At 60.7% G+C, this 24,019-nt stretch overlaps 2 protein-coding genes across 12 annotated transcripts in view; one reads left to right on the top strand and one right to left on the bottom strand.

The window, feature by feature from the left end:
- The window catches only part of SYT7 (synaptotagmin 7), a 56,925-nt gene extending 42,785 nt beyond the window's left edge, over window positions 1-14,140 (top strand). For all 11 annotated transcript variants that reach the window (XM_037060551.1, XM_037060548.1, XM_037060546.1 and 8 more), the window contains 6 exons: window positions 2,603-2,738; window positions 6,547-6,817; window positions 9,695-9,864; window positions 10,279-10,393; window positions 10,920-11,119; window positions 13,299-14,140. In XM_037060551.1, coding sequence (XP_036916446.1) covers window positions 2,603-2,738; window positions 6,547-6,817; window positions 9,695-9,864; window positions 10,279-10,393; window positions 10,920-11,119; window positions 13,299-13,403 — 997 coding nt within the window. In that variant the 3' untranslated portion in view covers window positions 13,404-14,140. The remainder of the gene's footprint in view (window positions 1-2,602; window positions 2,739-6,546; window positions 6,818-9,694; window positions 9,865-10,278; window positions 10,394-10,919; window positions 11,120-13,298) is intronic.
- A 6,428-nt stretch (window positions 14,141-20,568) lies between these two features.
- Window positions 20,569-22,775, bottom strand: LRRC10B (leucine rich repeat containing 10B). The gene has a single exon (XM_037060538.1). It carries the CDS (start codon window positions 22,518-22,520, stop codon window positions 21,642-21,644), a length of 879 nt encoding a protein of 292 aa, XP_036916433.1. The 5' UTR covers window positions 22,521-22,775; the 3' UTR covers window positions 20,569-21,641.
- Between the last annotated feature and the right edge of the window lie 1,244 nt (window positions 22,776-24,019).

The raw sequence follows: 24,019 nt of genomic DNA, 5'->3' as shown, positions 1-24,019 counted from the left end.
CCAGGGAGACAGGAGGACCCTGGGGGGAAGAGCGGCTTCTCCAGGTCCCACAAGAAATGGGGATGCATGTAGTAAGGAACTCAAAGATGGAAGGGTGGGTCACTATCCCTACTCCCAGGATTCTTGGTGGCTGGGAAGTGCCCCATGCAGGATCTCCCAGCCCCTGGGCCTCAGTGCCCTGGGTCCCAAGGACTTCAGATTGGTCTTGGGACCAGGAGGGGGGGAGGGAGCCCAGGGAGCCCCTGGCATTCATGCCCTGCCCTGCACCTTCACCCGTCTGCCCTGCGCCATCCCCACTTCATGCTCTCAGCCATCCCTTTCACCACTGCTGCTTGGGATCCAAATGGTTTCCACCGTGGCCCCACCCCCCCAGAGTGGGCCAGGGGCCTGGGCCAGGACCTGACCACCCCCATCGCTCTCCTTGCCCCAAAGTCACCATGTTCCTCCTGTTGCGGTGTGTGTCCCCCGCCTCCTCTCTGCCTGTCCTCTCAGCCGCCTTGCTCCTCTTTGTCCCCCTGTGCACCCTGCAGCCTTCTTCGCTGGTCTCCAACTAACCTTTCTTGGCCTCTCTTCCCCCCATCCTTCCTCCCATCTGCTCCTCACAGGGATGTCCCTGGGCCGGTGACGGGCCCCTGCGCCTCTCCCTCTGCCTCTCTGTGTGCTTGTCTCTCTGTCTCTCTCTGTCCTGTAACCTCCAATAGCTTCCGTGGCGCTGACCATCTTTTCCCAGGCTGCTTTGCAGCTGCGCTGATGCAGTGGTGTGGCCAAAATAACTCTGACTTTCTCATACCTTCAGCAGTCAGTCTCCGCTCTCCTCCTCTACCCTCTATTTTTAACCTGACTTTACCTCTCCAGCTATTTCAGTCTCCTCTTCCTCCCCGTGCCTGCCTGCGTGAGCACGTGCCCGAGTGTGTGTCTGTGTGTGTCTGTGTGTGCACCCATGTGTGCGTGTGTGTGTCCTCCCAGGTGTGTCTGTGTGCGTGCGTACTCTGCTGTGGCCGCGCCTCCGGGAGGGGCACCTGAGCATCCCCGAGTTGGGCGGGAGTGTTTCCGTGTTGTCCAGGCAAGGCCCAGTTCTCACGGCGCCTGGTTGTCAGGGTGTGTGTCCCTGAGACGGCTCCCTGCTCTTCTGTTTCGGTCTGTCCCCACTCACCAGCACACTTGGCATGCTCGGGCCTCCCCCCGCAACGGGTTTCCCCTTGGGCGCAATGTGTGTGCACCCCTGGTGTATCTCGCCCCGCTGCTCTGGTCGACCTGCCTGTCGCCTGTGCCATTCTCTCCCTGTCCCCTGCGTGTCCGTTGGGCTGATGTGCGCTTGTGTGAGTGTGTTTGTGCGCACACGCACCCTGCTGTTGGGTCCTGGTGTCTCCCTTCCAGGACCTGGCATATTCTGTGCATTCTGGTGTCTCCCTTCCAGGACCTGGCATACTCCATGCATGTTCGTCTGTGTCTGTCTTGGCCAATTGTGTGCTGGCGGCTGGTCCATACCAAGGGCCATGGCTTGTGTCCAGCCTGTGTGGTCTCCACGTCTGGCTCTGGTACTCTCCAAGCTGTTCTGTTGTAGCCTGTCCCGAGCCCCACGCTACCAGTGTCCTGGTCTCCTCCGCGCTGCCTGCCCCACCCCTCCTCCTCATGGGATGTTCCAAGCTGGTCCCTGGATAGGCTTTTGGTCCCACTTCCTGAGCCCAGTAGGATGGAGCCTGGGCTCATCGCCTGGCTGCTGGCTGGGCCAGAGAGGCTGGCTCCCTGGAAACAGTGTGGAGTTGGGTGCAGCAGGGCCTCTCGTGGAATGGTCAGATCCGGGGTTTCTGCGTAGTACCCCATCTTTCTCCGACCCTGGGGCAGAGCCTTCTCAAGTGCGCAGGCCTCAGAGTGGGGTGAGGGTGGGGACTGGAGAGCCAAGGGTGATGGCTTACCCTACTCAACAGGTGGCTATTTAAATCTAATGAGTTTCAGTCAATCAAAATGAAAAATTCAGTTCTCAGTCGCACTGGCCACATTGCAAATGCTCAGTGGCCACCTGTGGACAGCACAGGTAATAAATCACTGCTGTCACCACAGAACGTTCTGCGGGACAGAGCTGTGTGGACACTGGTCCTGACCTCACCTGGTCAGTCCTGTGCCTGAAGGGCACCTGTGTGCTGGCCGAGCCTGAACAAACACAGGCGGGGCATCCGGGAGATAGGCACTCTGGGTGTGTTTGTGGAGGGTAATGATGCAGACAGGCCACCTGGACACACTGCCCCGCAGCCTCCCCTCCCAGGCTGGGGTGAGCAGGGATGCGGGGGGCCTCTCAGGAGGGAGGCATGCTCAGACACCACCAGGCAAGCTGTGAGTGAGGGGTGAGGGTTTCCTGGGGAGTAGGTGGAGTGGGAGGACCCCCAAAACAGCATCCACAGGGGCAGCCAAGGCAGATCACACTGGAACAGGTGGGGGGATGGGAGCCGGGCCTCCCTGTGGACAAAAGAACAGTTCCTACTGAACCGCAGCAGGTGGCAACTGCTCAGGTCTCCGAGAAGGTCCTGCCACCACCCAGGCCGTGGTGCCCAGCCAGCCCTGCCCACCTCCAGTCTCGCTCACCCGGACCCCACCCCACCCCCAGGTTGCCTGCAGGAGGGAAGGCAGTGAACACGGCCCCGGTGCCCAGCCAGACGCCTCACGACGAGTCTGACCGTCGGACCGAGCCCCGTTCCTCTGTCTCGGACCTCGTCAACTCCCTCACCAGCGAGATGCTCATGGTGAGGAGGGCCAGGGGCCAGGGGCCCACACAGGAGCTGGGTGAAGGGGCCCGGGGGGGGGGCACGTGCACGGAAACTGGGGCCACCCACTCAGGTAGGGGCACCAGCATGATGACCAGCTCTTTCACCAGAACGGGCTCTCCTGCCTCAGTTTCCTCGCTTGCCAAGTGAGAATAGAACACTGCCCTCCTCCGGTGTCTTTCCGGGTTGAACAGGGGCCTAAGAAAACCTTCTCATGGGAGGTGGTTTTATGGTCCTAGAAGGAAGGGCTAGTGGGCAGAGGACCGGGGACAGAAGGTGCCTCCTTTCTCGCAGGGGCACCCCGTCAGGCAGAGATCTGAGGCAGAGCCCCCTGTGGACCAGGCCTCATGCCCCCGTCCCAGAGACCCTCCCATCCCCCATTGCTGGGGGCCGGCTGCAGGCCAGCAAAATCAGGAGAGCAGGAACTGTGGGCCCTGCAGTTTTTCTGTCCACACCTCACCCACCAGGATCCCAGCCCTGTGGTTCTGGGACATTCTTCACGGAGGCAGATGGTGGGGGCTTTCACATTGCGCCCCCTGGTGGCAGCACCAACAAGTCACAGCCATTTGCCCCACCTATGTTTTCCAAAGACCTGGCAGGAGCCGGTCCAGGCTTTGCAGCTCAGAAGCCCCAGGGAGGCTTGGGGAGGCTGTAAGGGTGGGAACCCAGTGCCAGTTGTGTTCCTACTGGACATAACCTGGGACAAGTCACTTCCCTCCCTGGACTGGGCTCCCCTCTGGCCTCCCTCCCACACAGAGAAAGAAGGGGCTGGGTGGGCTCTCAGGCCCTTGCCAGTGCAGACACCATTCAGTTCAGAGTTCCCCTGCCCACTGTCTTGGTACCGCAGCCCCCACCCTCCCTGAGGCCTCCCAGAACCCCTAGGCCCCACCCTTTGCCATTTAGGGTTCCAGCTGGTCTAGCCATCCACCCACCCCCCGCCCGCCCATGCTTTCTAGCCCAGCCCAGGGATCTTGTTAAAATGCAGCCTCCCTGGCCTCAGACCTGAGGCGGGTCTCAGGATCCATGTCTCCCTTGGGTGCAGGGGGTAGCAACAGATTTTCCCTTTGCCCCACCCTGCAGGCCCCCGTAGGCCTGGCTCTCCCCAACCGTCTTATCTGTCCTTTACCCCTGCAGATGGCTCAACCATTGCCCCCTCTGCACAGGCCGTCACCACAGGCCATCCGGTCTTTCTGCACATTCTCTGAACTGGCTACACAGCTCCCCGGTAGCCAGGTTCCCAGAAGGGACAGCCCTTCCCCAGCCAGCTTGCCTGCCCCTTGTGGCTCCCGGGGAGGGGCAGCCAGCCCGGGCAGAGGGAGGAAGTGCAGGCCTCGAGCCCCCTCACAGGCCCAGCAGACCCTCAGAGGAGGCCAGCCAGGCACTGTTGCCCAGCCACAGGCAGGTCATTAGCAGCAGCCAAGCAGGACAGAAGTAGACCTCCATCCGATCCCCCGCCCCCCGCCTGTGGGAAGCCGGGGTCAGGAAAAGGAGTGGGGCACCCACAGCTGGCCAGAGGAGGGGTCAGAGGGGAGGCTGGGCCACACCCCCACCTGGACCCGAGTCAGCCCTGCCCAGATGCTCCCACCTGAGCAGGGGCTCAGATGGCTCCTCCCCCGGGGTGGGGTGGGGGTGGCCAGCCCCGTTGCCTTGGAAACAGCTCTTGGAGCTGCCCCAGCTGGTTAATTAGGGCTTCAGGGCGCAAAGCCAGCAGGAACTCACGGCAGGCTTCCACGGAGAAGCCCACTTGGCCCAGCCCACCCCCACTCCCAGGCCTTCTTGTTTGGGAGCCAAGTGACCAGAGAGCCCTCACGTAGGGCTGGGGCCACCTGGACTCCAGTCACCAGGGGCTCCACCCCAACTTTGGGAGGAACGGGAAGGGACAAGAGGTCTTTGTAGGCCCCAGGGCAGCAGTGGCTGGGCCCAGACTGCAGAGCAGCACCCTGGGAGGGGCCGGACCCCGTTTAACTCTCCCAGGAACCCCGCAAGCTAGGCCTCTCAGTCCCTTTCTGCAGATGCAGAAACCGAATTCACAGGGGCCTGGAGAGGGAAGGCGCAGGTACAGGGACTGGGTCTGCATAGGGAAGCCACTCTCTCGGGCCCCTGGGGTGGAGCTTGTGGGGATGCCTGGTTAGGCCGGTGGGGTGGGGGGGGCAGTGGGCAGGGACTGGAGGGACCCTCTTCCACTGTGAGGAAGAGGGGCATGGGGGGCAACTCAGCCCCTCCCCAGCTCCAGGCGGGAAAGGAGAGTGATAGTGAGGAGAGCTGGGAGGAAGGGCGCTAGTGGTGGCCAGCCCTGACCTGGGTCTGAGCTTCCCACACCACTTAGTCCCAGGCAACTCTCTGTGCCCCAAACCAAATGGAATATGGTCACACCTGCCTCCTTGGACACTGCAGGGAGTGTGAGGGCCAGACGCCCAGGGCAGGGCAGGGCCAGGCACGTGGCAGAGCCTGTTATTTGTATGATTGGATGCTTCTCACCTGGGGCAGGTGCATCCCCACTGGCTTGGCGGGGAGACCCAACATCACCCTGGGATGTGGACCTGCTTTGGTGGAAAGGGTGGGCTTTCAAGCCAGAGAGGGTTCACATTGCTGTGCAGTCTTGGGCATGTGACGCAACCTCTCTGAGCCAGTTTCCTCAGCAAGAGCGGTGATTACTGCTTGCCGCTGTCAGGGATCAGTAAGAAGGTGATGTAAGAGTCTTTTGCGGTGGCAGGTGCGCACTATATGTATTCTTGTCACCTGTATTATTTAGTATTTCAGAGCTTGGGGCCACCTCTCCAGGAGGAAAGAAGGGCCATAGGGTGGGACCCAGGTGGCCAGGAGTGGGCAGTATTCTAAAGCCTACCCAGATATTCCCAATAAGCAGTGACAGCTGAGAAGACTTGGATGGGAGACCCGCCCCCAGCTGCTTCCTGTCTCAGTGTCAACCTGGGAATGAGACAGCTGTGCACTCCCACCCCCATCCTTGAATCTGTCAGTGACTGGGTCAGCCCAGGTGACGCCCCTGGGGGGCGGGGACTGGATCGGGTGTGGTCCTCAGCAAGCTGTGCCGCACTCAGAGGCCTCTTTTAAACAACTCTACTGTCCATCCCCCAGGGCCCCAAACTCCGCCACATCAGGCTCCCAGAGCCTCGGGCCTGGGAATCTGTGTTTGCAATGCCCCTGCCTTACACAAGCAGGCGTCACTTCTGAAAATGCGCCTCTCTTGTTTGGTAAATCACACCTTCCTCAGAACTCCAGAGTCGCTTTCCAGAGTCACAAAGAAATAACACCGTCCATTCTTTTGAGATGTGAACAATCTCCCTCATCTGTTTGGTGGCCCAGCTTTCCGTGTTAGTGTATTTCACAAAACACACAAAAACGCCCCACAGAGCTGTGGGAGGGTGGGAAGCCAGGGGAGGGAGCCCAGGGCGAGCCAGCTTAGTGGTGACCAGGGGAAGCAAGGGCAGCCTGTGTCAGAGCAAAGAGGGCAGCCGACCGGGGGCAGCCAGGGAGGCTGGGGAGTGAGGTGTGTACTGCCCTGGGGTTCAGGGGACAGGGGCTGGCTCTGCCCTCCCTCCCTGTGGGACCCTTTCCAAGGCACTTGCCCTCTGTCTGGGCATCCTCACCTGGGTGTGAATGTGGGACGGGCCCCACCAGCCCCCCATGGTGACTGGGGAGAGTGCAGCTCTCAGCAGCTGGACTGGCCTGGGGCACAGAGAGGCCTCCTAAGTGTGCTGGGTTGGGGGGGGGGGGCTTGGGGGAAGCAGAACCCTCCCAATGCTGCTGACCTCTGCCCCACCCCCAGCTCTCCCCAGGCTCCGAGGAGGACGAGGCCCACGAGGGCTGCAGCCGAGAGAACCTGGGCCGGATCCAGTTCAGCGTCGGCTACAACTTCCAGGAGTCCACGCTCACTGTGAAGATCATGAAGGCCCAGGAGCTGCCAGCCAAGGACTTCAGCGGCACCAGTGACCCCTTTGTCAAGATCTACCTGCTGCCAGACAAGAAGCACAAGCTGGAGACCAAGGTGAAGAGGAAGAACCTGAACCCCCACTGGAACGAGACCTTCCTCTTTGAAGGTGAGACTGGTACTGCTCCCGCCTACCCAGGGCCTGTCTTCCCTCCCACCATCGCCTCCACCCAACTACGTCCCTGTACACACGACACACGTGACCACAAGCAAAAATGCACAGGTGCAGACACACACACAAGGCCCTTGCAGCACGTGTCCTGCCCAGTTAACCTGCTGCACGCTGTGCCGACGTGGGACTAGGCCAGAGCCCTGGGTGGAGCTGGCTTCATAGCCAGAGGCTCAGGAGCAAAGCTGGGCCGCCCCCGGGGCTTCAGCTCAAACACAGGACTTGTCTCAGGAGGGCAGGAAGGAGGAGGGCACCCACGGGATCTGCAGGGGAGCGTCTGGCGTGACCACAGTGTAGTGGTGAAGAGCACAGGGCGTGGCCCAGGCTTCCCGAGTTTGAACTCCAGCTCCGCTGCTTACTAGCTGTGTGACCTGGAGCAAGTTCCCGAGCCTCTCTGTGCTTACAACAGTGCCCCCCAGATGCATGGGGACAACACCCAGCAGCCCTGTTCCACCAGTGAGAATGAATCCCAGTGCCCTGGCTCTCCAGAACCTTCAGTATGCGCCCCGGGGACTCTCTTCCACCTGGTGTCCCAGTGACCTGGCACCCCACCCCTTCTGCAAGGTGGCGGCCAGCTCTCCCACTGAGGGTGAGCTAGTGGGTGCTCCTGTGTTTCTGGACCCTTTTCCTCCCCCAGGGGAGTGTGGGGGTCAGTTTAGAGGTGGTACAACCAGCAAGAGGCTCAGCCGTCCAGAGATGTATGGAGCCAATTAGTGGGGCCAGGCTCATGGGCACAGCCCCAATCCACTGTTCCCTCCCATAAACCTTCATCTAGCATCAACTCTGAACCAGGCACTTTCCTGGGTACGGGGAGAGCAGAACAGAACCGGGGCCCTCAAGGCATTGCTGGTCAGAGGGAGGACAGAGACGTGGACATGTGCAAATAATTAGGCCATGCGCTGCATGACAGGTGCTGCGGGAACCCAGTATGAGCTCCCCTCGGTGGTGCTGAAGAACATTTCCCAGAAGGGCCATTCGGGATGGGTTGCGATAGATGAATAGGAGTTTGCCAAATAGGAGCCTGCCTCCCCTGGCGTTGAAGAGAGCTAACTCAGGTGCAAGGGCCTCTTGGAACCTCCAACATTGTCAGAACACTTGTCATGCATGTCACCTGGATAGATGCCAAAGGTCACCTGGGCAAGGTCCCTGGAGTACTCCAAGCCGAGTACTCCAAGCTGATATAGTCCCCCTCAATATGAGGCCAGAAGTCCAAGGAGCATAGGATTTCATCTTCTGGTGCACCTGCTCCTGTCAGAGGCTTCTCTGTGCTTCTAGAGTCTTTAGCTAAAGGCACTAGAGTCCCCCAGAGCTCATCCTCTCCATCAGTTGGGCTGAGGTGTTGTGCCCTCTCTCTTTCCTGCTCACTCCCTGCTTCAGGATGTGATCCCCTCAGGCCTCCAGGCTGGTCTGTGCGCCCTGCACCTCCCGGGCGGCCCCTCCCCCCAGGGTCCAACAGCTCCAGCAGCAGCTTCAGACCGTCCATCCCCTGGCTTCCTAGGACCTGGTCCAACTCTTCCAAGCTCCCTCCCTGGCTCTCCCTCCAGCTGCAGCTCCCCCGGCTCCATCGGGTCATCTCACCAGCACTTACTTGTTCAGTTATCGATTCACTTAACAAATATTTATCGAGTGCCTACTACGTGCCAGAAACAGTGTTAGATGCTGGGATCCGGTGGTTGAGGACCGAGATGCCTTCCTGGAAATCCTAGCCCTAGTGAGAGCCTGAGAGAGTCAGGCTCAAGGAAACAGATACATCTCCATCACAGCCTGTGATCTTAGCTGCAAAAGGGAAGCACCGGGGCGCAGCACAGGGGGGCTTGACCCCATCTGGGACGCCAGGAAAGCAGGCGGAGACAGAGCGTGGTGGGGGCCAGCCAGGCTGCCTAGTAGGAGAGGCCGTGAAGGGGGCCGGGTGGCCGGAGCCCAGTCACTGAGGGGACAGTGGTTGCAAGACGAGTGGGCCAGCGCAGCGGGCTACGTTGAGGAAGCGGACTCAGTGCATGGCTTTTATTCTAAGTGCACTGGGAGCCACTGAGAGGCTTTAGGCAGGAGTGTTATGATGTGATTTCTATTTTTAAAAGCTACTCTGGCCGCTCTGTTGAGAATGGACAGGAGGAGAAAGCGAGCAAGAGGGGAGGGCGGTTTGGAGACTCTTGTGACTGCCTAGGCCAGCAGTGCCGGTGGCTTGGAGGAGGGAGGGGATGGTGGTGAAGGGGACAGCTGTGGGATCCAGTGGGGAGGGTTGGAAGGACAGGCTGATACATTGGGGGGATGAGAAGGGAAGTGCGGAGCCTGGGGTCATGCGTCCACTTGGACGTTCGTGCCTTTGCCGGTTCCCTCTGCTGGGTCCTCTGGGCTTCCTGTCTGGCAGCCCTGCTCACCTCAGGCAGGGCCACTTGCCCAGACTTGCCTCAGGACACTTGGCAGTGGCAGGGCTGCCCAGAGAGCAAGGGGACCACAGCCCAGTCCCAGAGGCGGATGCGCGATGAATGAGCAAGTGAATGGATGGTATCTGCTCTGTGGTATCTGTGGGACTTCGGTGATGCAAGCCATCCGAACCTCAGTCTCCCTACCTGTAAAAGGGACAGGTGACCATCCACTGCAGAGATTTGTCACGAGAAACAGATGAGGCAGTGACACTTCTTGCTAAGGCTTTGGGAAGGCTTGAATGCAGGTGTGGGCCGCTGTGCTGGGTGGGTGGCAACCCGAAGGGACAGAACCAGCCCACTCCTCACCAGCCTCCCTGCCCAGGAGCCCCACCCTGCCCAGGCCCCAGAGGGCCCCCTGTCCCACTGGTCACCTGCGCTGTCTGTCCCTCAGGTTTCCCCTACGAGAAGGTGGTGCAGAGGGTCCTCTACCTCCAGGTCCTGGACTATGACCGCTTCAGCCGCAACGACCCCATTGGGGAGGTGTCCATCCCCCTCAACAAGGTGGACCTGACCCAGATGCAGACCTTCTGGAAGGATCTGAAGCCATGTAGCGATGGGAGTGTAAGGCCCCAGCTGCGGGCCCCTGGCGGGGGGTGGGGGGTGGCTAACAGACAGGGCTGACGGACCCTGGCCAAGTCGCCCCTCGGTCTCGGGAAGGTCAGAAGTGCTGTGCAGGGGTGCAGGTGGGTGGCTTCTCTAGGGCTGAATTCCCACCAGCACTCAGCGCTGGGGCCTGGCACTCGGGGGACCCACCTGAGGTGCGGGAAGAACCCAGGGCTCTGTTTGGGGGATGGGTTAGGGGGCCGAGCGCAGACCTGCCAGAGGAGGGAAGACCAAGCCGGACTGAGGTGGCAGACAGAGGGGGTGCAAGCACCCAGGTCAGGGTGGAGGGGGCCTGGGACCATGGGGCAGGCCCTCCTTTGTGGAGAGAGCTGGGGGCGTGGCCCGGCCTCACCCCGCCCCTTGGCCTCCCAGGGGAGCCGGGGGGAGCTGCTCTTGTCACTCTGCTACAACCCCTCTGCCAACTCCATCATCGTGAACATCATCAAAGCCCGGAACCTCAAAGCCATGGACATCGGGGGCACATCAGGTTCTGGGGCTTCTTGAGGCAGAGGGCGGGTGGGCTGGGCAGGTTCTGGGGACACAGCTGTCACACTGGGTGGGAATAGCAAGGTCCACACTGTTCCCATTACCCCGTCTCCCACGCCTACCCCCCTCCAGTCTCAACTCCTCTCCCCTAGAGCCCTTCAGAGCCGTCTGTGGGTCGGCGTCCTCTTAGGCTCTGTCTGTCCCACAGTCTTGAAGAAGGGGACACTGCGGTAGGGAGACCTGGCTTCCAGCCCCAGCTCTGACACTGCTGGTCTGTGACCTCGGGCGAGATCTGGCCTCTCTGGGGCTCCGTTTCCTCCTTCGTATTCACAGGAGGAAGTAGTGACGGCTAAGGTCCCTTCCACTCCTCCCTCCCTAATCCCCTGAGCCCCTCCTCACTTGGGGCTTTCCTGGCCCTCTGCAGAAAGCACGTAGCCCCTCTGGCCCCAGCTGCCACCCCTGGCGGGAGGAGGGCCTCCTGGGAAGCTGCCCACTGCTCCACTGACCCTTGCCCTCCTGGTTCCCAGACCCCTACGTGAAGGTGTGGCTGATGTACAAGGACAAGCGGGTAGAGAAGAAGAAGACAGTGACGATGAAGAGGAACTTGAACCCCATCTTCAACGAGTCCTTTGCCTTTGACATCCCCACGGAGAAGCTGAGGGAGACGACCATCATCATCACTGTCATGGATAAGGACAAGCTCAGCCGCAACGATGTCATTGGCAAGGTAGGGGCGAGGCAGGTGGGGAGGCGGACCAGCTGGCGCCCGGCGAAGGTCTGTGCTTACGGGAAGCAGGAGGGGTAGCAGGCGGGCACAGGGCCGGACAGTGGGAGAGATAGGGTCAGCCCCTTCCCCTCTCTGGACTCTGAAAGTGAGGGAATTGGACAGGATCTCCCTGTGTTGGACTGTGGATCACCAGCTAAAACAGACAGCTGGAAAGGCAGGGGCAGGGGAATGGAGGAGGAATGGCCCAGGATCCCAAAAAGACCTTCAGGGTAAGGACCTCAGGGCAGCGTCCCCGGAGTCCTGTCTGCAGGGGTGAGCGGTGTGGGGCCGTGTGGGGAGCTGCGATCAGACTCCAAACATCTGGCTTTGATTCCCACCTCATCTGCTGCTAAGTGGCTGTGTGACTTTGGGCAAGTCACTTGCCTCTCTGAACTTCAGCCCTTTCATTTGTGAAATGGAGCTGCTGATACCACCCTACAGCACTTCATGGCGTAAGAGTGGCCTGAGATCTGTGGATGTTCTCCATGTAAAAAGCAACCTCTCCTATTCGTGTATTAGCCAGCACATCCACGCCTGGCCTTGTGTTTTTCCAGGGTGTGCTTCTGTGACATACAGCCGTCCATGTTTCTACTCTGGGACATCCTGTGTTTCTTCATGGGTTAGTGTTAGAAGTGGGGGTTTGGGAGTGAGACTGCGGGGTCCAGGTCACAGCTCTGACTACGGATGGCCGTAACCTCCCTGAGCCTCATTTCCCCCCTTAACATGAGCGAGACAGCCCCAGGCCCACAGAGCGCTGGGAGCCTCAATAACACAGGCGAGACGCGCAACACAGTCCTCGGAACATGCATCTTGGCTACTATTATAATAGGAGTTATTTCTGAAACCTCCACATTGAAGGGCACATGTGTTCACTCAGACGTGCAGGTCTGACCTGGAAAAGTGCAGGAAGCCAGTGAGTGGCCAGGGCGGGCAGAGAGGAAGGGGAGATGCCAGGAGCAGGCGAGGGCACGCAGCAGGTGAGCCAGGGCCAGCCCCGTGTGAGGGGAACAGGGAGAACCCCCACAGGGAGGCGGGGCCCGAGGTGGAGGCATCCCTCTGCCAGATGGGAATGGAGAACGCAGGTCCTGGAGGTGAGGGAAGGAGCTGCCTCACAGAGGGGGGCTGGCCCTGCCTGTCATCTAGCGAGGCCCAGGGCACATGGCTGGTTGACCTGTGGTCACAGGTGAGACAGTTCCCCGGGAGCAGGTCACCCAAATCCCGGCAGGACTGTGTGTTCTGAGCGGGGCTGGGGCCTGCTCGGCCCCTCCTTGACCAGCCCAGGCTGAGGGCCGTGGGCCAAGTAACTATTATCTACTTCTAGGCTTTTCTGTAGCTTAGCCTTTCGGAGTAGGGAGTTCCGTAGGTACGAGTTACAGCTCCCACTGAAGCAGCCCTGCTGTCTGTGGGCTGAAGTAAGGCGGAGGTGAGCTCCTTCTGGCTCTGGCCCGGGTATAGCTCAGAGAGCCCCGCAGCCGGCCGCCCACGCAAGCTGGGGATCATGCGTGCAGCCCCCGAGGCTACGAACCCCGTCGTAACACAGAGGCCGGCAGGATCGAGCTGGCAGTGTCGAGCTGCAGACCTGGGTTTAAATCCCTCAGCACCACTTATAGATTCTGTGACTATAGTACAACTCTTAACTCTCTGCACCTTAGTTTCTCCATCTGTAAAATGGAGATAATAGACCTGCCTCCCAGGTCAGGACCTGATGACCTCTGTGTGGAAAGCCCCTGGCTCCGCTCCTGGTGTGCAGTAAGGGCCCAGCGGGCGGGCGTGATCGTATTAAGGAAAGAGAGTGCCCAACACTCAGGGGAGGGGAGAGTATGGAGGCCGACTGCCCCCACTCCCACCTTCAACGCCCCTACCCCCTGCCCACTGGGAAACAGGTCGGAAGGCTAACTGGGAAGGGCCATGCCTGCCCAGGCCTTCAAAAAAGAGTAGGTCAGGCTAGCAGGGGAAGGCGGGGGGTGGGGGGGCTCTGTGACATAGGTGTCCCTGCCTGAGGAAGCCCCTTGGCACCCCCCAGATCACATCTGAGGGGGTCCTCGAGGAGCTGTGGAGATGGAGTGTCAGCCCCTCGTGGGGACAGGGAACAATGCCCCAGAGTGAGCCACTAATGCCGCCCCCGTCCCTCTCTCCCCAGATCTACCTGTCCTGGAAGAGTGGGCCTGGGGAGGTGAAACACTGGAAGGACATGATTGCCCGTCCCCGGCAGCCTGTGGCCCAGTGGCACCAGCTGAAGGCTTGAGTGGGCCAGAGGAGGCCCAGGGGGCCGAGGGACCGGGTCCCCATCACGCCCTCACCACTTTATGCACAACGCCCGGCCTGGTCCCCCTGCCGTGGGTGAGGGGAGGACCCTGAGGCTTGGCCAGGGAGGGGACCCAGAAAGCATTTGGGCCCCATTTCTAGGAAGTACCAGCCCCATCCCCCGCCAGCCAGCTCTGGGGGAGGGGCTCTGGGAGCCATTTTTCTGCTTTGCCCCTTTCCTTCCCAACTTGCTGATACTAAAGAAGTGGGGGAGGTCGTGAGAGCCAGATAGGCAGACAGGCAGATCCCTCCAGAGGCCCGCCAGGTGGACACAGTCCCCCGTTTTCTTTAAGGCAGTGCCTGGAGTGGACAGAGGCTGCCCCCTCCCCAGCCTTCGGCCTGGGCCCAGCAGAGGGGAGGCTGAGGCGTTTGGCCCGGCCTGGCCAGGAGAGGCCCGACCCAGGCAGTTTCAGGTGCCGGCTGGGCCCTGAATGCCAAGGATAGTATACAGCCCCCTCTGGGGTCCTGGAGCTGCGGCCCTGTGTGCTCGTGTTGTGTCCACCACGTGTGTGTGCGTGTGCGTGTGCATGTTCGTGTGGGGTGGGGGGGCTCGCTCCCTGTCCCCCTGGGGCCAGCAGTGCTGAAGACTATGAGGAGAGGGCAGGGTGTCATGAAGTGAGGCAGGGCTGGAGGACCGGAGAGGACAGTGCACTGGGCCAGGGGACAGGAGAGGAGGCAGAGGACAGGGGGCAGGTGAGGGGCCAGTGGTGGGGATGGGGGAGGGTGGGGTGGGGAAGAGGGTCAAACTTGAGCTGGGCTGAGAACAGGACCACCTCCTGCTTTTTCCCCTCCTGTCTCCTGCACCCCGCAGGGCCGCTCTCTGCTCAGAGCTCCTTCCCAAGTGATTTCATCTAGTGAACATGGTTTCACACCTTTTAGGCACCTACTGTGTGTATCACGTTCCACCAGGACCCACCTGCTCCCTTCCTCCTTGGGGTCCCAAGCCCCCACTAGTTCTTCCCTAACACCCTTATCCAGAAACACCCTTCTTCGTACCTGACCTCACACCCTAGCCCCACCAGCAATGTTCTACATGATTCCCGGCTTCCTTCCCCTTTTCACTGGTTCTGTCTGCAGAGCCCCCCCCCCCACATTCTTCCACCCCTCCATTCTCCACACTCACAGACCCCCCTTTCACCCCCAGTCTCTGGTCCTGCACCAGCCAGCCTTCTGCAGGCGTGTCTCTGCACCTTCCCCACTGCTCCCCGTCAAGTAGCTCCTTCTGCCCCTCTCAGTTCAGGTCAAGGAAGCAGGGAGAATTCCAGGATTTTGTGAGTTCTGAGGTTGCCCCGCACACAGAAGTTGTGGCTTCTCTGCCTCAGCTGCTGCAGAGACTAGAGCTGGCTTCCCCCTGGAGACAGCAGATTTCATGATGATCCCTGCTTAAACCGGTTCATCCCCATGCGGGTCCGGGTATTGATACAAGACAGCTGGGGACAGCTTCGAATCCAGAGGTCCGCAAGCCAGGACCTGACATTCCCAGCACACACCGCCAGGTGGCGCCCGGACACCGCCGTCGGTGACCGCAGCCTCTGACCACTGTTCTACCCTAGATGGGGCTGACTGCCCCCGCCCCACCCCGCCCCGCCCAGGAAAGGAGAGCATGGCCAAAGCATGGGCATTTGAGAACCATTCTCCTTCAGTAGGCTTCCCCTTGAGCTGAGCATTCTGCAGTAGATGGGTCACATTTTTGCCCATATCGAAATTTTCTGACGTTGAATCACACTCCTGCCCCGCCCCTTCCCCTCGGATCTGGAGGAGTATCATACAAAGTAGGTGAATCCTTTCGTAGAGTGAAAAGTGCTAATGTACAGCAGATAGTCACCCACAGCATTGTAAATCAGCATTTTTCTCTATTGTAGCTTTGCTTAAAATGAGGGTCTGTCCCAATGCGCCATTCCTTATCCGGCGGGCTGGGTCACGACCAGCCCCCTGCGGCGGAAACAGGAGGGTAGAGACTCCGGAGTCCCGGGAAGCGAAGAGAGGGTGCTGCCTCAAGAGGTGGAGGGGATCCTGTGCCCCTCCTCTCCGTGGGAGGCGGGCAAGCCCCGTCCCAGGCCCCCTCTACTGCCGCAGAGCAGGGGCAAAGAGTGGGCGGGGCCACTGCAGCCCTTTTTCCGAGCCCCACCACGGGACTCCTGGCCAATCATATGCAGAGAGCGTCTCTGCAGTCGAGTCTGTTTCCTGTCTGACCCCACCCAGGCACCTTGGTGAAAGCGGCCTGGGGTTCCCCAGGCCCCAGATGCACAGCCGGGACTTGGGCGAGGGGCTGTAGGTGGTGGGCCAAGGGTTGGGTGTGCAGGCATGGGAGGAGGCGGGTGGTACGGGGCGAGGGCGGGGGTGGTCTAGGCTATAGGAGAACCAGGAATGGGGGAACTGGAGGGTGAGGGAGGGCATGGGAGCCCTGCCGCGATCCCAGGACCTTGGGCAAATCACCCACACTCCCGGGGCCTCAGTTTCCCCATCTGTAAAATGATGGTAATAATACTTCACCTACCTCATAGGGGAGGTTGTGAGGCCGCTGTCACCTGACCTGGGGGTCAAGGCAGGAGAACTCTGAAGGTGCTACCCGTGAGCAAAGTGTTATTATTGTAGCCTGAAAGCGGGGCCCACTTGCCCCGCCCCGACCGAGCCTCCAGGGACAGCCAAGGCCGGCCTGGGCCCGTCTGTCTCCTCGCTGTGTCCCAGGCCCCTTCATGAGCGCCACCTCTCGTCTCTGTGGGCGCCCTAGACTTAGTCGTCCTCTTGTCCAGGTACCCTTTCTTGTGACCATTTCCCCAGGGAACTGCTGTACAAATTTCACCGCCCCAGGACCCCGCACCTGCCCACCGGTGCCAGACGCCAGGAAAACAGCCACAAAAAAAAGCGCCAAGGGGTCCCCCAGAGCCCCCAGCCCAGCTGGGGCCCCAGGGGTGGGGGTTGGCGGCCGTCGTTTGTGTTGTGTCTGAGTCCTTGAGCGCAAGTGTTTTCTAAAAAAAAAACAAAACAAAAACAAAAACCCACTGTCACCAAAAAAAAAAAAAAGGCAGCAAAGAGAAATGAAAAACTGAAGAAGGGGAAAAAAAGGAAGAAAGAACCATACAAAAATTTTCCACCACAACCACCCTCTAAGCCAGCAAGATTTCCTCTTTGCAAAATCATATTTTTGTGGGAATGGACCCTGCAGTGTGTGCAAGGCCCGTTCTGATTAATAAAGGATCGTGGAAAAGTAGGGCCTCGGCTGTTTCCTCCGTGGGTCCCAGCCCTCCCTCACCTCCCAGGGGAAGAGGAAGCGGGATGAGGGCGATGGGGAGCCTGGGGCCGAGTCTCCCCTCGACTTGTCTCCTGGGAGATTTGTCTTCACTGGTGGTGAGGCCCTTCCAGTCCTGTCCTCAGATGTACAATATAACCCACCAGCTGGCCAGAAAGCAGAGGGCAGCCACACCCCCCAGATCAGGCCTGAAGCAAGGCTTGTTAGGAGTGGTGTCTCATGAGGTCTGAGGGGTGCCCCTGTAGCTCACCCAGCCCTTTATTCCCTCCCCCAGTTCCCAGGGGACCCTCGGCACCCTCCAAGAAAGGTCAGAAAAACCAAGGTGGGTACCCTCCACCCCCCACAGCACTGCCTGAACTCTGGCTGGGCCACTGTGGTTTCGGATCAGCATCAGCTCTTTCTTGGTCCCTGAGGGCTCCAGCTCTGTTGGCTGCACCCGGGGCTTCTCTGTACCCTTTCCGGGTTTAACCCTTTAGGATCAGAAAAGTCTCCACAACTCAAAAGAGGCCATGGCCTGCGGGCACTGGACCCAGTGTCCTTCTCCAGCCACTGTGGTCCCAGATAAGCCATTTCCTTCCTCTAATCTCAGACCACAGTCAGATAACGACCATCCCGGCACCTCGCCCCGCCCCCCCCCCGCCCCCCGCCCCCACATCGCCAGGGGAAGCAAGGCCTGGCCGCTCTCAGGGCACTTCAGTGGAAGGTGCTACCTCGGTCACAGGCACGGAGGGATCAAGTGCCCTCTGATGTCGTGTGTCCATCTGCTGGCTCCTGCCCCACTCCCGAGTGAGAGGGGGACAGGTGCTCCCCAGCACCTGGCCGGCAGCTGCCTCCTCCCGCAGCACTAAGTACCCCCACCTGAAGCTGCCCACCCGCCCCTTCCCGCCCCACCAATGTCTGAGAACCTAGTGTGAATGTCCAGTCCAAAGGTGGCCATTTCTTTTGGCCTCTGATCTCGGCCCCAGAGATTGGAGGGAGCCCGAGGGTCAGGTAAGTAGTCTCGAGGGTGACCCTTTTCAGAACCTCGGTTCCGACTTTGGGGAAATAAATGGCTCTGGAAAACTGGGCCTGAGAACAGGGACAGCTCGGCCCAGCAGAGGGGACGGCTTGTCGCCGGCGGCCCGGGGCTTTCTCCTGGACCTTGCGCCTCGTTCCCCTGCCTTTACTTGGTTAGGCCTCTCCATCCGCGACTACGCTGAAACTCGCCCCTCCCTTCCTGGACCTGCGACCAAGGCTCTCTGGCGTTCTCTTCCTCCGGAAGTCCCTCTTGGATGCCGCTGCTTTCCAGAAGGCCACCCTGGGCCACGCTGTGCTCTCCTCTCCCCCACAACGACCCCCGGCAGGCCAACGCTGCGCACGCTGTACGCCCCAGCCGTGGCTCCCCGACTGTCTGTGCCCCTTGAAGATGCCCCACTCCCTGTGTTCGTGTCCTGTGTGTACGTGTTGTGTCTTGTTTAGATTGTGAGCCTCCAGGGCAGGGACCCCTGTCTGAATACGTGTTCTGTGCACACCCGGCTGTGCTAATAAATGTCCATCCTCCGAACAAGAGTGCCCAGGTGTCTTAAGGAAGCTTTGGGACAGATGGCTGAGCAAGCCCAGGTGGTGGCACCGGAGACAGGGAAGGACTTCTGGGCAGGGGCCCCAGGTCCCAAGCACCCTGTCCTGCTTTCCACAGCCCCCGAGGGTGGGCAGGAAGAAGGAGATGAGGTAATAAAGGAGGAAAGGATCCCACCCTGACGGGGACGTGTCAGTCCCCGTCTCTGCTGCTTTGCCCGCCAGCCCGTCTGGCTGTCAGGAGGCTCCAGGAGGGGGGACGAGCAGGTTGCTAACAGCTGCCACTCAGTCCACACCCAGACCTGACCGCCAGCCAAGGACAGAGGACCGGGCCCTGGGTTAGGAAACCCAACACCCATTTATGGGCAAGTCACTCCCTCCCCGGGGCCTGCTTCTTGCTCTGCTGCGGCCTCTGCCTGGGCCCTCCCGGGCTCCATGGCCTGTGTTCCTGCCCTGATGCTGACTCCCTCGGCCTCTGCCCTGCACGTCCGGCACAAGCCAGCTCCTCCGAGGCTCTCCTGTCCAACTCCCCCATGGCCCATGCACCGACTGCCCCCCACTGCATGCCCCCACACAGCTCTCAGACACTGCAGTCACGGCCTTGTTACAAGTGTCCTTCAAAATCGTCTGCTTCCTCCCTGCTCGCCGAGTGAGTCACAGCCAGTTAGGTGTGGGGCGGAGGGAACTAAGACCCCTACTACAGTGCTCCTTTCATCCCCGAGGGGAGCTGTGGTGCCCAGCTGTCTTTGGCAACAACCCCCTTCTTGCCCTGCTCTTCCCCACTTCCTCGCGGAGACAGAGACCCTCCGCAGGACTCCCTAGCCAGGCATCAGCAGCCACTCTAAGCAAAAACCTTTCGGTTCCCAAGAGGAACCAGTTCCTGATGGTGGAGAGCAATTGAGTGGTGAAGCTGGGGACCAGGCCTCAGGATGCCCCAGGGGGACATATCACAGGGCCTTTGCCCCCAACCCGGAGCTCTCCAGTGAATGCAGTGGGGAAAGAGTTTCAGCGAACCCGACTGGACAGGAAGGGCAGCTTGGTTCCCAGTGCCGACAGTTACTCCAGGGCGACCAAGCCTCCCCCCACCCCACTGCCTCTCTCTCCCGGTCATCTAAGGTTTGCGTGAAGGGAAGGTCGGCAAACACCAGGGTGCATGTGGTCCTGAGCTGCAGCATCAGATCTAAATAAACCCAACTCTTTGTGTGCAGATGGAGAAACTGAGCCCCAGGCTGGGGGGTGGGGCAGGGCCCGGGAGGCTGGCCGTTACTCAAGGTCACTCAGTCAACAGAACTAAAACGGAAACCCAGGCCTTCTGACTCCAGGACTAAAGGTATTTCCCCCATGCCATGACTGAGTCACGGGGTCACAGGACATTCGTGTCATCTGCCACTCCTACCCAACCTGTGTGACCCGAGATGTCAGTTCCCAGACGCCTAGAAGGCCCACTGGCCCTTATGGAACCACAACAGGGTAAGCATGGGCACCTGAGCAGCTCTGGGAGGGGCAGAGGAGGAAGCAGCCCCCCCCAACTCCTCCCCCCACCCCCCCCACCCCCGGCCACCAGCTCTCAATGCCCATTCAAAGCCTTCACTCTCACTTGCCGGCTGACTGCTCCAGACCACCTCCAGCCTCCTCCTAATCTAGGCCCAGCCCAGTGGTCAGCAGAACTGCTGGGCCAGGCCTGACCTTTGGGCCTTGTATGACATCAGCCCTGTTGCCATGGTGACAGCAGCCTAGCAGCATCTCATGGGAGATGGGGCTCTAAGCTTGAGGCTTTATAGTTCTTTCTTTTCTTTAAATCTTTAATATTTTTTTCTGAACAATGAGGAGAGAAAATAATACCATAACTGAATAAAAAGAGACTAAGGGAGAGACAGAGGAAAACAGAGGAAGGGAGATGGAAGGAGGGAAGAACAAAGTCACAGAGCAGGGATGGGGGATCAGTACCAGTGAAGGAAGAGAGAAAGGTCAGCCCAGCTTGAGGGAGCTTCGGACACATATTAAGAGTCAGGAAACTGAGAAGCTGGAAGAAGACCAGGGAAGAGGGGGATTGTGGGGGGCTGGGAGGCAGACGGAGACCGGCCTTGAGTAGCCAAAGCCTGCTCAGCCACAGTTGGCTGGCCCAGTCTAACGCAGAGCTGGGGCACAGGGACAGAGGGCAGTACCAGAGAGCACCCAGGGTCCACACAGCAATGGGACTCAGTGCTCCCAGGGCTTATAAATAAACAGGCATTGGGAGAACACACATTCTTTCTCCAAGAAATGTGATTTATGTTTACAACCAGTTTTTTTTCTTCCTAAAGAAAATACTACCATGGGGGGCCCCTGCCCCTGACAGTGTCCCTGAGTGTCCCTGGCCCTGGCTCCCTCCTCCCATTATTGCTTGGATGGGAAAGATCGGGCCCTGGGAACTGCACAGTGAGGCACCCTCCTCACCCACTTGAGGCTGTCCCTGGTGACTGGGGTGGAGGCCCACGGCGCGCGTCCCATGCCCCACACTGTGCCAGCCACCCTGACTGTGCCCATTTAAGGGAATGGAGAGTGCAGGCGGTGGGAGAGGCGCTAGGCAGCTTCCCAGAGCAGAGCCACTCTCCTCAGTGCAGGAGGCCTGGAGGCACAGTGGCTTCTTTTCAAAACTGACAGCTGGAAGGCTCAGGCTGGGGGGAGGGAGGCAGAGCTTTTTCCCAGCAAGATTCCAGGCACAAGCTGGGAGAGAACTGAGTGGAAGGCAGAGGTGGAGACCATGCCTCCTGAGCGCCCCCTCCTTCCCCATACAAATTTAGGAGGAGGGCGGCTGGGGAGGGAGGTATGTACAATAAGCCCCGGAGGGGAGGCAAGGTCAGCTACAGTGTTAGGGCCCTAGTCCTGGTTTCTCACTTCTGTCCTGGGCACCGGCCCCTCCAAGCCCCTGCCCCTGGGCCAGGCCCTGCTCCAGAAGAAGCCCTGCCTCACACCGGCATGTGGGCCACGCAGAGGCAGGGCTCCTGCACCAGAGAGGGTGGCTCCAGGAGATTCAGACTCCAGGAGGAGGGAGTGGGCACCCTGGGCATCCAGACTCAGCCAAGGTGATGATTCCGCAGGGGGCGGCTACCCTGGTTCCAGGAGGAAGCTGGACCTCTATCGTGTTGTCTGCGTCGCTGTCAGGTGCAGGCAGAGCTACGGGGGACTGGAGGGAGCTCTGGGGCTCCCTTCCTGGTCTGACGACTGCCCAGGAACAGGTCAGGGGGCAGTCTTCTCACTACCTGGGAGTGTCTGAAGATGGCCCCAGGCCTGTCTGGTCCCGTCAACTCCCCCAAAGCGACCCCTCTTCTGCCCACCACTCCCGAGGACCTTCCCTTCCCAGAGTGGCCAAAGTTCATCATCCAGAGCACAGGCTCAGGTGCCCGGTCCTGGGGAGGCTTCCAGGGCACCGGGGCTGCCCTCCGGGGGCCCCACCGCCCGGCAGCTACCGCCTCCTATGAGCAGGTCTTCTTCCTCCTCATCCTCAAAGGCCGGCGCTGGGCGTCGGGGTGGCCGCCGGGGTATGGGCTCGTCACGCTCCGCCATACGTTCGACGGCGCCCTCGCCTACAAGAAAGACTGTGTCGGCGACGCGCGGGGGCCCAGTAACAGGGTTGTGGTCGTAGGAGAAGACTCGCAGGGCGCGCAGCGGGTGCAGGTCGGGGAAACCACCCAGGCGGTTGCGGTCCATGTCGAGGATGTGCAGGCGGCCCATGCGCAGCAGTGCGGGCGGGAACACCTCGAAGCGGTTGCCGTAGAGCCAGAGGCCGCGCAGGCCAGTCATGCTCGGCAGTTCCGCGGGCAGCGAGCGCAACCGGTTGTCGCCCATCTGCAGCGACTGCAGCGCCACCAAGCGCAGCAGCGGCCGCGGGAAGCGCCGCAGGAAGTTGCCCTCGATCCAGAGGCAGCGCAGGCTCTGCAGCTGCGCGAAGTCGTTGGGCAGCTCCAGCAGCCGGTTGCCACCCAGGTAGAGGCGCGTGAGGCGCGGCAGGCGACACAGGCCGTCGGGCAGGCACTCGAGTTTGTTGAAGTCAAGCGCCAAGATGCGCAGCTCGCGCAGCTCCTCGATCTCCTCCGGCAGCTCGCGCAGACCGGTGCCGCTCACGTACAGCTTCTCCAGGCGGCTCAGCGCGCACACCGCGCTGGGAAGTCGACGCAGCCGCTTCCCGCTCAGCTCCAGCTGCTGCTCGCCGTGGCGCAGCTGCTCCTCGGCGTCCGACGGCAGCTCGTCCAGCGTGGACTCGGCTATGCCCATGGTCACGGGCCCCGACCGGGGCCGCTTCCGCCGCCGCCCAGCATCGCTCCGTCCTGGCCTCCCCCGGTCTCCCCGACGGGGCCGCAGCCGCCTCGGCTCCGGGGCCCCCCGCCCCGGCCTGCCCCTGCGCCGGGAGGGGGGCCGTGCGGGGCCGAGAGGAGGCGCCCGCCTCGGGGCCCCGCCGCCGCGTGCGGCGTTCAGCTTCTCACCCTCTGGTCTCCCCGGCTCCCTACGCCAGCCGACTGGCTGGAGTTCGAGCTGAATCGCAGCTAAGCGACCCGTCGCCCTGGCAACCCCCGACGCGGCTGCCAATGAGGTGGAGGGAGGGCGGAGCGGGGCGGAGCCAAGGTACTTGCCGCGCTAGGGTACTGGCGCCCCGGCCCGGCCCCCGCCAGCCTCTCCTACCCACCCGGCAGTCAGCGCCTGCTAAGGAAACCCAAGATCCGCACCTCGCAAGCCTGGAGCTGTACCAACACAGACCGACATCAGACGCTGTCCACCACACCTGTCACGGTGAGACGTTTGGTGTGCGGTCGTAGGCACCGACATTGGCGAGTCCGACATGAAGCGACCGAGGAACGAGGGAAGGCCGGCGCGCGACCCAAGACTTTGGACAGGTGGTTCCCGAGGGGGGACTGAGGGTTTCGGTCACTGCCGGCCACGTATGCCATCGGCATGCAACTGGTCTCCCCGCTAGAGTCACTTCAGGATAGTAACTCGGAACTGTGTTACAGTCTGGCCCTTTACAGGGTGCGTCACATCGGAGGACTTTCGGGAACCCAGAGCCTGGGTCCGCCCCCTTCCGCACCCGGACACCCTCACTGCGCAACAGGTTCCCCGTGGATGCGCTCACACACTTAGCACCGGCCACATCCCTCCAGCTATGCTCAAAGTCTGTGTGTGGCTGCGGTAGACAGAGGACTGGGACACACAAGTGGCTTTGAGTGCCACCGTCGACCACTTTAATTCTGTGACTCTTCCTGTTGCGCACCCTCCCACCAACCGCCCAGCCGTGGGCCCCTGCCTTCCCCCCTCCCGTTCAGAGCCATCGTGCCAAAACTCTTGGCAGAAAAACTAGCTCCCATGTATTGGGAGCCTGCCAAGTGCCCAGCACTGGACAGAGAGCGTTTCACTGAATCCTTGTGATGTGCCTATGAGGTGGGCAGACAGTTGCAACTTAGGTATTGGAGCACATAATCCAAATCTGCTTTGGAGTAATGGGGAGTACCCTGGTCACTCCAATTTTAAAGAGGAGGAAATGAGGCTTGAGAGGTTTGACTTGAACTCAGTGACTTGCTCCAGGCCGCCCTGCCTGCTGGCTGGGGAGTGGCTGGGTGTAAAGCCAAGCGGTGGGACTCTCTGGCCTCTGCTCGTAAGCAGGTCCCGCACCAATAAGTGGAAACAGTCATAACCGCACCTCTGGCAATGAATTTTCTCATAGCGGAGCCTCTTGCCAGAACTACAAGGAAGGCGTTATTGATCCTGTATGATGGTGAGGG

The sequence above is a fragment of the Sturnira hondurensis genome, unplaced genomic scaffold (assembly GCF_014824575.4).
Source record: "Sturnira hondurensis isolate 20B ecotype Veracruz unplaced genomic scaffold, ASM1482457v3 Scaffold0011880, whole genome shotgun sequence".
Taxonomy (NCBI): domain Eukaryota; kingdom Metazoa; phylum Chordata; class Mammalia; order Chiroptera; family Phyllostomidae; genus Sturnira; species Sturnira hondurensis.
This window is presented reverse-complemented; position numbering and strand designations above follow the sequence as displayed.